The sequence below is a fragment of the Anomaloglossus baeobatrachus genome, chromosome 9 (assembly GCF_048569485.1).
Source record: "Anomaloglossus baeobatrachus isolate aAnoBae1 chromosome 9, aAnoBae1.hap1, whole genome shotgun sequence".
Lineage (NCBI taxonomy): Eukaryota > Metazoa > Chordata > Amphibia > Anura > Aromobatidae > Anomaloglossus > Anomaloglossus baeobatrachus.
Window position 1 is genome coordinate 40710560 of NC_134361.1, and position 17127 is coordinate 40727686.

Below are 17127 nucleotides of genomic sequence, written 5' to 3' on the forward strand. Positions count from 1 at the left end.
ATAACAATGTGGTTTCGATTCGATTAAATAAAATTGATGCAAATTGAATATCTTGGACAACTTTGACCAAACTGCTGAATTTGAATTTCGGCACCTTCATTCAACAATTAACATCTATACTGTATATAACAAAATATTATGTTCATTAATATGAATAACCCCCGAACCATATGGTATATTGTTTTGGAATTTTGTTTTATGATTTTTGGTTATTTTATATATGTTATCTGACCTAAATATTCCATTATACAATCATGTAGTAACTTGTTTCTTCACCCTGGTCCAGAGAGGATTCAAGAGGAAATTGACAACGTTGTGGGACGAAATAGAAGCCCATCAATAGCGGACAGGAATAAAATGCCCTTCACCGAGGCAACTATCTATGAATTCATGAGATTCTGTGATGTCATACCGATCAGCCTTCCTCACAGCACGGCAAAAAGTACAGTTTTTAGAGGATTCTCCATTCCAAAGGTTTGTTACTAAACATATGAAATCCAATGACAATCCCCACCCCATATCCATAAATGACTAAAGATGTTGCAGGTTGCTTATTTCGGATGGATTCTGCAAGGAATAGTCAAGGATTAGGACCATTAAATGACAGTAAAAATGCAAATCATGATAAAAATCAAAGAGTCAGGCTCAAATTTCTGCACTGAAAGTAGAAGTTAGAATTTTAGGCCAATGTGCCAAGAGGAGCCAAAGTAATTTTAGTCCGATAGCCAAAAGAAGCAAAATCTGCTAATCATTGTCCTCTCACACTTTTCAAAGAACGTTGTGTGAGCTATGGTTTGCACATGTCTTACCCAAAGATCCGAGAACTTCTGCCCCTTTATTTTAGTGATTCAATGTATTTTCAATGTCTAGATCAGTGTTTCCTAAACTCCAGTCCTCATGGCCCCCAACAAGTCATGTTTTCAGGATTTCCTTACTATTGAACAGGTGATGGAATCATTATCAAGGCATCACCTGTGCTATATTAAGGAAATCCTGAAAATATGACCTGTTGGGGGTGGTGAGGACCTGAGTTTGGGAACCACTGGTTTAGATCGTATACATCAAAAGTTCTGAAGTGTCCACATGACATTTCCAGAGTTTTTTAAAAGGACAGATTCTCGATAATATGTAGCTCTTACGTAATCAGACCTAGGATGAAGCCTTCCATGATGAGATGCCACATGTACAGGGAGACTTTATGATATCTTGACAAATATCCATTCAATATTTACTTACGGAGTATATTTTATTCTTCTTTTAGGGAACATTAATCACCCCGCTCTTGACCTCTGTTCATTATGATCCTGAATATTACACCGACCCAACCAAATTCAACCCATACAATTTTTTGGATGAAAAAGGTCTTTTTAAGAAGAATGATGCTCACATGCCCTTTTCAGCTGGTAAGGAGTGTTGTTTTTATACTTTGTATGACTTGGCCTCGGGCCATTGATATTTTGTTATTACTGAGCACAAAGTTCTGGAAAAAAAATGCTTGGCATACTGCAGTTTAAAATGGAGAAATATTGATACAGACATTGAAATGAGGCAAGTCTTCCCTCTGCTCATTACATACTTGGCAAATCACCCTTAAATAAATATTCCAGGACTTGAAAAAAATCACACTTTTTCATGGGTTGTGCCTGGGTGCCTCCAGAAAGCAGGTTTTCGAAGGCTTCAGTAGCTTCTAAACAGACATGGAAGAGGTGTGATGGATGCATTCAAGAGACAGACATAGCTCAGAAGGGTTAATGCCTGTGGTGGGGTAAGTCCTTTTCCAACACTAGGATGTTGAAGGTTGGCAAGTATGGCACCAGCCAAAATAAGAATCAACACGGATCATATAATTTTCCTCTTTCTTAGCCTTATCCTATTTCATTATTGTATTATTGTGATGCAAAATTTGAAAGAAGTTATATTCATAGGCCCCAGGATCATCCATCCTGTATCTTAATTTTTTTCCGATATCCACACTAATGAATGGGAAAGCAAATTTTGGTGAAAAGTGGAAATTTTTAGACTTCTCTAGAAAACAGAAAAAAATCTCATATTGCTTGATGACCATAGAGGTCAGATAAGCTCAGAACCATCCGTTTATCTAAGGTCAACCACTCAGAGAAAGCCTGAGTGTCTTGCTTTCTCAGACCCCATGGAGAGAAAGCTTCTTCTCTGCCCACAAACAATGATTGACAGCTATTCCTGCATGGCTTTGTATATTGGAATACTTGTCAATTACTTTGTGTATGTGTGGAACAAGCAGGACTTACAGATTTTCTCTACGACTCCTGGCAGCAGGTAGACAATTTGTTCCCAAACTCACCATCTTACCCTCTACTCAAAACCTGAGCAAACTGCGACCTGCAGGCCATATCTGGCTATTTGGTTGTTCCTGTCCAGCTCGTGGACTGGGACAGCGAGAGGGCAGATAAAGGGCTAAAGGCCCCGTCACACACATCAATATATCGTGCGATCGCATAAGCGATCGCACACGCCCCCGTCGTTTGTGCGTCACGGGCAATTTGTTGGGCGTGGCGCACAAAGTCGTTTACTCCCTGTCACACGTACTTACCTCCCGAACGACCTTGCTGTGGGCGGCGAACATCCTCTTCCTGAAGGGGGAGGGATGTTCGGCGTCACAGCGACGTCACACAGCGGCCGCCCAATAGAAGCGGAGGGGCGGAGATGAGTGGGACGTAACATCCCGCCCACCTCCTTCCTTCCTCATTGCCGGCGGGACGCAGGTAAGCTGTGTTCATCACTCCCGGGGTGTCACATGGAGCGATGTGTGCTGCCTCGGGAACGACGAACCACCGGCGCGCAGAAGGAGGAACGACATTATGAAAATGAATGACGTATCAACGAGCAACGATAAGGTGAGTATTTTGGCTTGCTCACAGTCAATCGTAGCTGTCACACGCTACTGTGACGCCCTGGGCAAGCCAGGGGTCACAGGTCACAACATCACATGCACCCCACATTCCCAGCAGGTACACCAAGGCTAACCTAAAATCCTTGTTGCCTTCCTCCAGGGGCTGATGTCCACACCAGGGGGTGGGCCAGGCGGTTGACTCCGCCCACCGAGGAGTTCACAGCCCTGGAGGCGGGAAAAACCAGGCAGAACAGAGAACAGCTAGGGTAGTGAAGGAGTAAACAGTGAAGTGGTAAAGGAGGACAGTAAGAGTGGTGACAGAAAAGAAACAGTTAAGAAAGCCTGAAGTTGGTCCGGGTGTGTGCCCCGGACTGAGACAGCAAGGTCAGCAGACGGCGGTGATAGTATGCAGGGGGACTGCTTGGAGGTTGCTGGAAGGACCGCGGACGGGTGGTGACCCGGCGGTACCGGAGCAGTATACGAAGAACAGTCAGCACCAGGGTAGGGGCCTTTCGGATCCCGGCAAGGCTAGGAGTCGCCATAATTTGCCAAATCCGTCAGTGAAGGGGACCTCTGTCTCCTAACAACCAAGTCCCGATTGAAGGCAACAGTCCGACCGTTAAGGGGAGACACCGCCACCGCCAAGGCACCAGTTTCCCAGGGCCAGCGCCTGCAGGCAAGAGAGGGGCTCCTCCGGCTCATGTCAGGTCGGGGAGCGGGTAAACGGTGGGAACCCATCGCTACCAAAAGAACTTTACATAGGTGCAGGGAAGAGACTGTCACCGCTAACTGCAGGGAACATCAGCACCGTAACCGTCCGAGGGACCCGTCCAACCAGCCGTTTGTTTACCGAGAACTGTGTCATGTTTACTGGCTGAGTGAGTACCTCCGTGCCGTGCGGCACAGCGCTGCCCCTGCGCCCCTGCACCTCCACAGGCCCCATACCCGCCTGTCCACCATACCAACCCCATCACTGGGCCCCGGGACCACCAAAACCCCTACCCACGGAGGGGCAAACTAACAACTGGCTGCTCCATACCATCACTCCCGGGTTCCCCAGAAAGAGCAGCGGTGGTGTCCACTTAATCACCACAGCCGTGGGTGGCGTCACGGACAATAAACTATCCCAAAACCCAATCCCCTTTCACTCACGGGCGAGGAGCGCAGCTCGAGTCCCTGGGATCCGGCCCATCGCTCGAGCCACCGAGCAGCAGCAACAGGCCGCAGCAGCCGTAGCGGCAGCCGGACCCGAACAGTGGGAGAGCGCGGCGTCCCCTCCTCCGCCCGCGACAACTTGGCGTCACGAACAGGATCTTACCGCTCTGCCGTTGGGTAGAGGTGCGCCTTGTGACCGCCGGAGGTATCCGGCCGGAAAATTTCAGAAGTCGCCATCTTTGGCGCGAAAAGTTCCCGCTCGAGCGTCTTCTCGGAAAGAGGCTAAGGGGGACGGAAACAAGATGTCTGCGCCCGACAGAGCCGCTGGAGGAGCGGTGGTCGCAGGCGCAGTGGCACCCGTGGATGGGAATGGGCCTGCCCAGGTCCCGGCCGCGCTGGCGAGAGGTGCCGCGGCCCCCGCACTCGCTCAGGTGATGCCGTTCTCCTTGCCCTATGCGCCCGGAGTTACCTGGCTACCGCAGTATGACGGGAAACCTGATACTTTACAGGTCTTCCGGAAAAAGCTTAACCCGTTGCTAGAACTGTACCCCTGCTGGGCCAGTTAACCGGCGCGGCTGAGCAGGAGGCGGAGACTTGGGCCGAGGGGGACCGGTTCTCTGTAGCCACCATCTTTGAGAAGCTACAGACTGCCTTTGAGACCCGTACTGAAGCTGAGCTGAGGATGCAGTTTTACCAGTGCCGGCAACGGTCTGTGGATAGCATTCGGGACTATGCTTTACGTCTGTAAACCGCCCTCCGCACGCTAAAGCGGGTGAACACTATCAATGAGGCGGACAGCAACAAGATGTTAGTAGAGCAATTTGTGCAGGGGATGAGGTCCCCTGGGGATCGCAAACAACTCCGGCTGGGGGCCCTAGAACACCCTGATGTGGAGTTTGCCGTGTTAAAGGAACGGGCCATTAAAGCACTGCAGCCCTCAGCTTCAGAAATCTTGGAGCCAGCCCCGTGGCCCATTGAGACCCCCGTTGTGGTGGCCCCTGCCCTACCAACCTCTCCAATACCTACAGCCCCAAGCAGCACGATGGAGGAACTGGCAGCCCAGGTCCGTCGCATGGACGGAGACCTCGCCAAGATTCTCGCGGCACTCCAACCTTTGACTAGATCTCAGCCTCCAGCACAGATGCAGCTTGCCGACAGCCCTGAGGATGTTCCCTGGATGCAGCGGAGAAGTGCTAACAACCCGCGGAGCAGACCTCCAACCTGCTACAAGTGCCGTAAGCCTGGGCATTACTTCCGACAGTGCCCGTTAAATGAGCAACCCCTGGGGCCCCGGGCCAATCATCAGGAGTAGAACCCCGTGGCCCCCCAGACTGGCGGGACCGGTATATCGGGGCCCGGCCCATCATCCCCGTGGCTGTGGACGGCATACCGGTGATGGCTCTCTTGGACACTGGATCACAGGTAACCACCATCCCATACACATTGTACCAGCGGTATTGGGGGATAGACGAGCTGGCACCCCCAGATACTAGTATAACACTAATTGCTGCTAATGGACTCCCACTGACCCAAGTGGGGTATAAACAGGTGGCTATGACAGTGGGGCAAGCTAAACTGCAACACAGGGTATGATTGTGATCATGAATGAACCCAGTGATCATAACCCGAAGATAGTGCTAGGAACCAATGTGATGGAGCACTGTATGGGTGATGTGTTAGCCCTACTGCAACAGCTGGCCGCCACGGCGGCGGGGAGCCGACAGAGAGCTGTGCAGCGTGAGATCCGAGCCTTGATGTACCACCAGCATGTAAACTCAACAGGAGGAGAGATTGGTGGAGTGAGAGTGATGGATGTTGCTCCGTTGATTGTGCCCCCTAGGAGTGAGATGATGATTTGGTGTAGGGCAGCGGTAGGGCCTCAGGGGCGTGACTACCCTGCCATGATGGAGCCCATACCCTCCGAGCACTGGCCCACTGTAATGGCCGCCCGAGGGGTGGTAGACGTAAAGAAGGGGAGAGTGCCCGTGAGGGTACTGAACTGTGGGGAGGAAGAAGTCAGGCTTCCCCGGTATGCCACCATTGCCAAGCTGCTCACCCTGGATCCCCACACCATCGACGAGGCCACTCCCTCAGTTTCCCCACCTACTACCAGCACTCCCCCGCCTCAAGGGGAGGTAAATGAGTGGCACCAACAGCTACACGTGGGCACTGATGATACCCCTACACATCACAAAGCAGGGGTATACAGGGTGGTGCGGGAGTATGAACAAGTTTTCAGCAAACATCCACTAGACTTTGGGCAGATCAAAGGGGTCCAACACCACATCCCCACCGGTGAACACCCCCTTATCAAAGAGAGGTACAGGCCTATTCCCCCTGCACATTACCAGTGTGCCAAAGATATGTTGAGGAACATGAAGGAGGCAGGGGTTATTCGGGACAGCTGTAGTCCCTGGGCCGCTCCGTTGGTACTGGTCAAGAAGAAGGATGGTACCATGCGGATGTGTGTAGACTACCGGAAGATTAATCAGATAACGCATAAAGATGCCTACCCACTGCCCCGTATTGAAGAGTCTTTGGCCGCACTGAGAACCGCAAATTACTTCTCTACCCTTGACCTCACCAGTGGGTACTGGCAAGTGGCAGTGGCCCCAGAAGACCGGGAGAAAACCGCCTTCACCACCCCAATGGGGCTCTGTAAATTCAATAGTATGCCGTTTGGGCTGTGCAATGCCCCTGGAACCTTCCAACGGCTGATGGAGTGCTGCCTGGGACATCTAAACTTCGAGACCGTCCTGTTATACCTGGATGATGTGATTGTGTACTCTCAGACGTATGAAGCCCATCTGGAGCACCTAGCCGAGGTGTTCGCTTCCCTTGCCAAATACGGGATGAAGTTGAAGCCCTCCAAGTGCCACCTGCTGAAACCCAGAGTGCAGTACCTGGGGCATGTGGTGAGTGCGGAAGGTGTCGCCCCCGACCCTGAGAAGATCACTGCCTCCCAGGACTGGCCAAGACCAACCACCGTGAGGGAAGTAAGGCAGTTTTTGGGTCTGGTGGGGTACTACCGGCGCTTCATCAAGGGGTACACGAAGATGGCTGCTCCCATGCAAGACCTCCTCGTGGGACAGACCAAAGGTGGTAGACATAGAAAGAGAGATTTCCAGCGCCAGGAATAGATTAAAAAATCCTTTTTTATTGAAAATAAGGCAGTAAAAATCCAGCAGATACCATAATAGATGTCAGAAAGATGGCAGAACAACGCGTTTCGACGAGGTGGTAGACCCATCGGAGCCCCACTGGTGTGGGAGGACAGGCATGAGGAATCCTTCCGTCAGCTGAAAGCGGCCTTCACTGGAGAAGAGGTCCTAGCGTACCCTGACTACGGCTGCCCATTCATCCTCTACACAGACGCCAGCAATGTGGGTTTGGGGGCAGTCCTGTCCCAGGTCCAGGAAGGAAAGGAGAAGGTGATTGCCTATGCTAGCCGAAAACTCCGGCCGACTGAAAGGAACCCTGAGAACTACAGCTCCTTCAAGCTCGAGCTCCTGGCACTGGTGTGGGCTATCACCGAGCGGTTCCGCCACTACTTGACCGCAGCAAAATTCACCGCTTTCACGGATAACAATCCGTTGACTCACCTGGACACGGCCAAGCTGGGCGCGTTGGAGCAGCGGTGGGTGGCCAGACTAGCCAACTATGACTTCACCATCAAATACAGGGCCGGTCGTGTCAACATTAATGCTGATGCCCTCTCTCGGATGCCCCACTTGTCAGAAGGTGGGTGCGAGGATGATGACCTCGAAGAGATCGAGTTGCCTGCATTCCACCGGCCACCACCTGAGAAAGTACATGCCCACCAACAACGGGTGAACCTGGATCCGCTGCCCAGTCAGTAATGGCAGGAAGCTCAAAATCAGGCGCCCGCTGTCCGCCTAGTCAAGACCCTGGTGGAGCAAGGCGCTGCTGGGATGGACCCTGCCGCCCCAGCTGAAGCCCAACGCTTGTGGAAGGAACGGACCCGGCTGTGTCTACATCAGGGGAGGTTGTACCGTGAGCTGATCAACCCGAAGACCCATGAGAAGATCCGCCAGTTGGTTATTCCCCAAGCTGATGTACCCACTGTTCTGCAGGCGTACCATGATGGTGCCGGCCACTTCGGATGGAAGAAGCTGGAGATGCTGTTGAGGGAGCGGTTCTATTGGAGTGGGATGCGGGAGTCTGTGGAGGCCTGGCGTCGAGAGTGCGGTCCTTGTACGTTGAGGAGGAAGGATGAAGCCAGCCAGAAGGCTCCCCTACGCCCGATCATTACACACCAACCGCTGGAGCTGGTCGCCTTGGACCATGTAAAGCTCACCCCCAGCCGAAGTGGGTACACTTACGCTCTGACCATAGTAGATCATTACTCCCGGTTCATGGTGGTTGTCCCGGTCAAGGACTTAACCGGCCGTACCGCCGCTAGAGCGTTCCAAGCTTACTTCTGTCGACCCCATGGATACCCTGAGAAGGTGCTTACCGACCAAGGTCCAGCCTTTGAGGTGGAGGTGTTCCATGAGTTCTGTCAGCTGTACGGCTGCAAGAAGATCCGGACCACACCTTACCATGCCCAGACCAACGGTATGTGTGAGAAGATGAACCATCTGGTCCTTGGCCTCCTCAAAACGTTGCCGTTGGAGGAGCGGAACCTGTGGCCGGAGAAGCTGCCTGACTTGGTCGATATGTACAACAATATCCCGTCTAGCTCAACGAAGTGCACCCCAGCGTACCTGATGAGGGCTCGGCCCGGCCGACTGCCGGTGGACCTGGAAATGGGACTGGAAGCCCCAGAGACACTCCCCTCAACGGCTGAATGGGACACCCGGCGGAGGGTGCAGTACCGACAGATTCAGGAGTATGTGGAGAAGAATCTAAGTCGGAGTCGAGAACAACAGGAGCAGCGCTTCAATCAGAAAGCGTCTGCGGGCCCTTTCCAGCCTGGAGATGTGGTGTTAAAGCGGAAGAGGAAGACCCACAAGCTGGATGATCAATGGGAACAAATCCCATACGTCATACAACCCACAGGATGGGAAGATGGAAAGGCCTACCAGATCAGTCGTGACCAAGGGGGCACTTTGGCCATGGTTTCCCGGGACCATCTGAAAAGGTGCCCACCAGCATTGAGGGCGACGGCTGAAGTACCAGTTCCTCCACCAGCAGAGAAGGCAAAAGAGGTGATCCACACTGTGATGGGTGACTTCCCAGCAGACTGGCCTACACAGAACGGCGCGGGATTCTTCCAGTGATACTGTTCCCACAACCTGTGGATGAAGAAGTGGTGGAAGCGGTCAACCGTGAGCCAGAACCAGTGCCCGTGCCCAGGGATGAACCTGTGCCCAGCTCCCCTATGCTGCCGCCTGCCCCACACGATAGCAGGGAGGAGGAACCGATTGTTCCCTCTGCCCCACTGTCTAGCCCCACTGACACCGGACCCCGGAGGTCCACCCGTCCCAACCTAGGTAGGCCCCCACTTAGGTACAGGGAAACCGTCCTTTAAAAGGGGACCACCAGTTTGAAAAAGTTTTTGTGAAAATGAAGAATTGATTACCGAACAGTCACCTGATTTTACCGTGATTTAGAAACCGGCCATTGCCGGCACCGTTGTCCCCGTGGGGACCCCTTAGCTGCATAGAGAACTTTCTATGGACAAGCCCGTGAACTTGCAGGGCAACCACAGACGCTAGTGGCTTGTAAATAAGTTGTGTTACCGTTACCATTTCCGCAATTGCCGCCTCCGGAGAGGGAGGTTGGAGGGAGGGCCCACAGCAGAGCAGGCTGGGGCCCAGCCACCACAGGAACCGGTGGCTACCCTCTGGAGGGGAAGGACAGATCCCGCTCGGGTAACTGGTTCAGGACTGGGGTCAAGGGGTGCTGCCTGGGTTTTAGGGGTAGCATCAGGGCCAGGTTACTTGGGTGGGAGAGAGCGGAGACCGTAACCGTTAACCGTTTAAAAATCGTAACGTTTAAGAAATGTGCCTCCCGATGTGGGATGACGTTTTTCTACTTGTATATATGTTACCGTTTTTTATCTTTGCAGAAAAACAAAAGGAAAATAAAACCGGTGTTGGACGGGCAGCCCGAGGACGGTCTGCGTTTTGCTAAGGGGGAATGTGACGCCCTGGGCAAGCCAGGGGTCACAGGTCACAACATCACATGCACCCCACATTCCCGGCAGGTACACCAAGGCTAACCTAAAATCCTTGTTGCCTTCCTCCAGGGGCTGATGTCCACACCAGGGGGTGGGCCAGGCGGTTGGCTCCGCCCACCGAGGAGTTCACAGCCCTGGAGGCGGGAAAAACCAGGCAGAACAGAGAACAGCTAGGGTAGTGAAGGAGTAAACAGTGAAGTGGTAAAGGAGGACAGTAAGAGTGGTGACAGAAAATAAACAGTTAAGAAAGCCTGAAGTTGGTCCGGGTGTGTGCCCCGGACTGAGACAGCAAGGTCAGCAGACGGCGGTGATAGTCTGCAGGGGGACTGCTTGGAGGTTGCTGGAAGGACCGCGGACGGGTGGTGACCCGGCGGTACCGGAGCAGTATACGAAGAACAGTCAGCACCAGGGCAGGGGCCTTTCGGATCCCGGCAAGGCTAGGAGTCGCCATAATTTGCCAAATCCGTCAGTGAAGGGGACCTCTGTCTCTTAACAACCAAGTCCTGATTGAAGGCAACAGTCCGACCGTTAAGGGGAGACACCGCCACCGCCAAGGCACCAGTTTCCCAGGGCCAGTGCCTGCGGGCAAGAGAGGGGCTCCTCCGGCTCATGTCCAGGTCGGGGAGCGGGTAACCGGTGGGAACCCATCGCTACCAAAAGGACTTTACATAGGTGCAGGGAAGAGACTGTCACCACTAACTGCAGGGAACATCAGCACCGTAACCGTCCGAGGGACCCGTCCAACCAGCCGTTTGTTTACCGAGAACTGTGTCGTGTTTACTGGCTGAGTGAGTACCTCCGTGCCGTGCGGCACAGCGCTGCCCCTGCGCCCCTGCACCTCCACAGGCCCCATACCCGCCTGTCCACCATACCAACCCCATCACTGGGCCCCGGGACCACCAAAACCCCTACCCACGGAGGGGCAAACTAACAACTGGCTGCTCCATACCATTACTCCCAGGTTCCCCAGAAAGAGCAGCGGTGGTGTCCACTTAATCACCACAGCCGTGGGTGGCGTCACGGACAATAAACTATCCCAAAACCCAATCCCCTTTCACTCACGGGCGAGGAGCGCCGCTCGAGTCCCCGGGATCCGGCCCATCGCTCGAGCCACCGAGCAGCAGTAGCAGCAGGCTGCAGCAGCCGCAGCGGCAGCCGGACCCGAGCAGTGGGAGAGCGCGGCGTCCCCTCCTCCGCCCGCGACACTACGATATCTCGAACGATGCTGGATGTGCGTCACGGAATCCGTGACCCCGACTACATATCGCCCGATATATTGTAGCGTGTGATGCCGCCTTTACTCTCTCTCCATGAGTTGAGGGAGCCTCACCCTTTGTCTCAATTTCAATATCATATGCATGCTCTGGATAAAGAAACCTTCAATGGTGGAGGAGGGAGCTGTCGGGTTCCTCTTGCACTATTTTGCCTGTGCGTCTGAGTCTCAGCACAGCAGGCACGTGATTGAGACTCCGTTAAGTAGGCACAGTCTGCTTCTCTCTGACCCCAGGTATGTAGTATTTGGTTTTATATATCAGAAATTGTGGGAGGAACATCATATTGTGTGGTGTACTATTGGGAATCATATTCTGTGAGGAAATTGTGGGGGATCATACTGTATGGGGGTCTATGTTGGCCTTCATTTGTGTGAAGGGAGCTGTGGGGCCATCATACTGTGTGAGGGGACCATGGGGGTAGCATACTGAGTATGGGGAGCTTTAACTGGCCGGTCCGTTCCTCTGTTGCTCAGAAATTAAGGGTACTTTACATGCTGCGACATCGCTAGCGATTTCATTAGCAATGTGAAATTCTAGATCGCAATTGCGATCTCGAAAGATCACACATGCGTAAAATGACCTATGTGCGACCTCGAAAGATCGCACTTGCGATCTAGAATTTCACATCGCTAACGAGATCGCTAGCGATGTCGCAGCATGTAAAGTACCCTTTAGAGTTTGAATTGCAATGCAAATGAGGCTGAAGAACTGTTTGTGGATCTAAGGTCTCTGTCATTCCAACTCTATTGTCCACCTTGCACCACCGCCTTGAATTTTGCCTGAAGTCACATATCATAAAGGCTGGGTTCCTTGACTTCATCCCCATAGCAGCGCAGAGCTTTTAACCATTTTCTCTCATCCGGTGAATATCATAAAGGCTTGCAGTCAAGAAAGAGGCATCGGCGCTAGGAGGGTAATGGAGTTGCAGTGACAGAGGCTTCAGATCTACAGCCTTTTTTGCATATCAATTCCATCAATGACTTCTCAGTAGCAGAGGGACAGACTATATGAAGGTTATGCTGGACTTGTCTTTGAATGAGCAACCTACAGATATAAATTATTTGGGGTGTGAAATCCTTCTGACAGATTAATTTAAAGGAAACCTGTCACCTACTCATCTGAGAGATCTGCCTGAGGCATTACGATCCAATGGGCGTCATTGGTCTGGGGTCCGGCGCCTCCTCTATCCTTGCGATTGCCCTCCTCCTTCTTGCTTCATGTGGATGACACATCCTATGTCATCCACACAGTGTCTTCCATTGCGCTCTTGCACACACGCACTTTGCTCTTTCCTGCTGTGGATAGAGCAAAGTGCTGTGATGCAGAGATAGGTCAAAGAGCACCCTTGCCTGCACATTACAATAATTTGCTGTGCCCTCGGCAGTGTACATGCGCAGGAGCGCAACGGAGGACACTGTGTGGATGATGTAAGACCCGTCATCCACACAAAATGCACAAGGATGGCGATCGCAAGGATAGAGGAGGCTCCGGACCCGAGAGCTGCGACTCCCATCGGACCGGAATGTATCGTAATGCCCCGCAGGTGAGTAAATGACAGGTTCCCTTTCATTCTTCTCAATATTAAGCAATAAAATGAATATTAATATATAAATTTTGTTAACTATTAATACTGAGCTAAATTAATTTTAGTCCGCTAAAACATTGATGGTTTGTCATGTGGCCCCGAAGGAAAATGAATTTGCTCTATTCTATGTTACTATGAATGTAAACTTGAAAGAACCATTTAAAACTTATTGCTAAGTTTTACAGTTTTTAATTAGGTATTTTTTTAATCGTTACATGAGCTTTAATATTTTCAGGCCCGACCGTCCTGTAATTAATGTTGTCCCTTTCTTTCCGGCTAGGAAAGCGAATTTGTCTTGGCGAAAGTCTGGCTCGAATGGAACTCTTTCTTTTCTTTACATCCTTACTGCAAAATTTCACCTTCAAACCTATGGTTTCAAAGGAAGAATTAGAGCTCAAACCAACAGCGTCCGGTCTTGGGAGTGTCCCTCCAGAGTTCAAGTGCTGCATTTTACCTCGTTAGTCTCGTAAAGTCTGTGAAACATTTCTGCTTTACGGCTAAATCAAGCCAACCCATTCTTGAAAAAAATATTTCTGATTCTTCCAAGGAAAGAATGATTATCTAGATTTCAATTGAAAAATATACTGTACTCTAATAGTCATTATTTTTTTCTTAAATCTACCATAACTTTAACAATTGTCACAACGAGGACGTTGTGCAGTGGATTCTCCGAGGCATGACTTCAGGCTGTTCTGCATAATTACTATACTCACAAAGACTCACAGTCTTATAATCCCCTGCTCCCATCTTCTTCTGTTTCCACCGCCGCTCTGGTTGGTCTCCTGTGATTTGTGAACTCCCGACAACTCCAGTGTTTCATGGAGGTCACTGTTATGATCCGGAACCATGGAAGACCACCACAAATCATTGGCAAAAGGTGACAAGAGCATTGGCAACTAATCTGGCCGTCATCCCCTTACTAACCATCACAACTAGAAGTAGCTGAGGGGTGAACTAACATCCTGTGCACCGCGAACCCAGCCGGAGAACTAACTATCCTAAAGGTAGGAAAGATGAATAACTCTCTGCCTCAGAAAATAGACAAGAATAGCAAGCCCCCCACATTAAAAGACTGCGGTGATATAGGAAAAACACAATACACAGATAGATGACAGGATTAGCAAAAGGTGACTAAAATAGGAAAGGACAGCAAAGGGACTGATGGTGGCCAGAGAAAAACCCTGCAAAATACCAACTTCCTGATAGTACAAAAATGTCCTCAGATTGCACGATCTGAACTCCATCCTATACCAGGTGCCCTTGTCATACCAATGAACAGAAGACAAGAATCATAACAAATTCAACAAGCCACAAACACATGGACTCAAAAGAGCTATACTCCACACAGAACTGCAGGGAGTTCCCCAACAAACCACTGAGGGGGAAAATCCCTGCATGCGAATAAACTGAAAACAACCACAGCAAATGACAAACCCAGATAAGCAAAAGAACCAGACAATAAATAAAGAGCAAGCACTTATCTGTGATAGATGTGATGTAGAGCAGGATGAAGCAGGCTGGAGATACAAAGAACAACTGACATCCAGAAACAGCCTGCAATCAGACCAGGATTTAAATAAGCAGAGAGTTGGCAAAGGAAACACCCATTGCACAACACACCTGGTCCAAGTCCAAACCATTCCAGGCCACCAGAGGGAGCCTCCCAGCAGCCAAAACATAACTAACATTCACAACAGGTCACAAATCAATACCAGTCTATGAGAACCTCATTCTTGCTCTCATAGAGTTGCATTCATGGCTTGTGATGTAACTTCTGACTTCCAATCAGTCAGAAGTTACGGGCAAAAGATGTCGCCGCAAGACTGGAGTGGCACCATAAAACGATGAAGGTGAGCATATTATAGGGAACAGGGGGCTTACATTTAAAGCGCACTCCAGCACTGAAAAAAACAAACTCTTTAGCGGTGCTTTAAAGATACATTGGGAAGACAATGCAGCTGCAGTATTATTCTCAGTGTGTCTGTGAGACTGCATGCTGTGAAAGGGGAGGGGAAGCAGCAGATTCCTAAAAGCATATAGAAGAGCTCTGACATCACTCCAGGAGATCGACTGTTCAACAAAAATCTCGATAAGAAAATATATATGCAGAAAAAAGGAATGGAAAGAAAATAAAGAATACAGAAGAATGGATGAGAAGAGAAGAAAAGGGAAGAGATGAGAAGAAAAGAAGAAGAGAAGGAAAGGGAAAGGAAAGAAGAAGGAAAAGAAAGGGAATATAAACAAAGAAGAAGAAGGCAAGAGAAGAGAAGGAAAGGGAAAGTAACGCAAAGAGGAAGAAGGGAAGAAAAGGGAAGGTAAGGTAAAGCAAAGAAGAAGAAGAGTCGAGGGGGGAGGACAGGTAAAGCAAAGAAGGGGAAGGGAAAGTAAAGCAAAGAAGAAAAAGAGAAGGGAACAGAAGAGAGGGGAAGTGTAGGTAAAGGAAAAAAGAAGAGAAGCAAAGTGAGGGTAAAGCAAAGAAGAAGGGAAAGGAAGAAAGGGGAAGGTATTCTTTATCCTCAACAAAGGGATGAGAAGATAAGAAAGAGAAGGAAAGGGAGGGTAAAGCAAAAAAGAAGGTAAGGAAAGAGAAGAGACGGAAAGGGAGGGTAAAGCAAAAAAGAAGGGAAGGAAGGGAAGAGAAGGAAAAGCAAGGAAGAAGGTAAGGGAATGGTAAGAAAAGGAAAGAAAAGAGCAGGGAAGAAAATATATCTAAAATATGCAGATTACTTAGAACATTTTGGCTTTGGACAGTGCTACATAAAATGTCAGATGAAAATACACAACAAAAACTGTTGAGATCTACACCATCCTACTGCTCTCCACAATTTTACTCACAACTTTCTACATTTGCTATAAATATCACTTTTTAATGAATGGCGGTTTAGAGGCTTGTGACGGCTTTCCTTAGGTCTTACAGTAGTAGCTTATTGTTTCATCCAGCAGAAAGAAGTAGCTTGCATTGAACAGTAGAATAAATCTGTTGACAGGGCACTCCTTCTAGTGGCAACAGAATTTTTACATTTTAATACATTTTTTTAATACATTTTTTACTGTTAAGGGAATTCTGGTTACTATGAAACATTAAACACTGACTGTTTTTGCAATTATAAGTATATTTGTAATAGTTTGCAATTTTTAGATGAAATAAATATTTGATTTCTTTGGCACATATATATCTATATTTGCCTTTACAGTTAACAATCTTGTATGTGATAGTAATAAAAACACATCTAAAAATAAAGGTCATATTTATCATCTAGTGTATTTTTTTTTTTTTTTTATGCCTGTTTGTACACAACTGAATTATAAAAACTTTAAACACTTTATTGAAAACTTGCTTAGCGGAGCTATGTCCCACAATATTCATGTATTCTGCACCTTTATATTTGGCAAGTGATAGAAGCGGCTTTCATCCAAACTCTTCATATGAAGCCAAATCCTTTTTCATCTAAACTTTCGAATCCTTGCAAAACCGGCATGTTATTCCAATAGGGATGGGAAGATACAGACTCTCTTAGGGTACCTTCACACTTAGCGATGCAGCAGCGATCCGACCAGCGATCTGACCTGGTCAGGATCGCTGCTGCATCGCTACATGGTCGCTGGTGAGCTGTCAAACAGGCAGATCTCACCAGCGACCACTGAACAGCCCCCAGCCAGCAGCGACGTGCAAGCGACGCTGCGCTTGCACGGAGCCGCCGACTGGAAGCTGCGGAGACTGGTAACTAAGGTAAACATCAGGTATGGTTACCCGATGTTTACATTAGTTACCAGCGCTGTGTGCAGAGAGCAGGGAGCCGCGCACACTGAGCGCTGGCTCCTTGCTCTCCTAGCTGCTGTACACATCGGGTTAATTAACCCGATGTGTAATGCAGCTACATGTGCAGAGAGCAAGGAGCCGCGCACACTGCTTAGCGCTGGCTCCTTGCTCTCCTAGCTGCTATACACATCGGGTTAATTAACCCGATGTGTACAGCAGCTACATGTGCAGAGAGCCGGAGCCGGCAGCACAGGCAGCGTGAGAGCTGCAGAGGCTGGTAACTAAGGTAAATATCGGGTAACCACCTTGGTTACCCGATGTTTATCTTGGTTACAAGCT

General features: G+C 49.8%; 1 protein-coding gene across 2 annotated transcripts in view; it reads left to right on the plus strand.

The window, feature by feature from the left end:
* Positions 1-16267, plus strand: part of LOC142251110 (cytochrome P450 2F3-like) — a 121443-nt gene extending 105176 nt beyond the window's left edge. For both annotated transcript variants that reach the window (XM_075323626.1, XM_075323625.1), the window contains exons 9-11: positions 287-474; positions 1262-1403; positions 13309-16267. In XM_075323626.1, the coding sequence (XP_075179741.1) occupies positions 287-474; positions 1262-1403; positions 13309-13490 (512 nt within the window). In that variant the 3' untranslated portion in view covers positions 13491-16267. The remainder of the gene's footprint in view (positions 1-286; positions 475-1261; positions 1404-13308) is intronic.
* Positions 16268-17127: the final 860 nt, after the last annotated feature.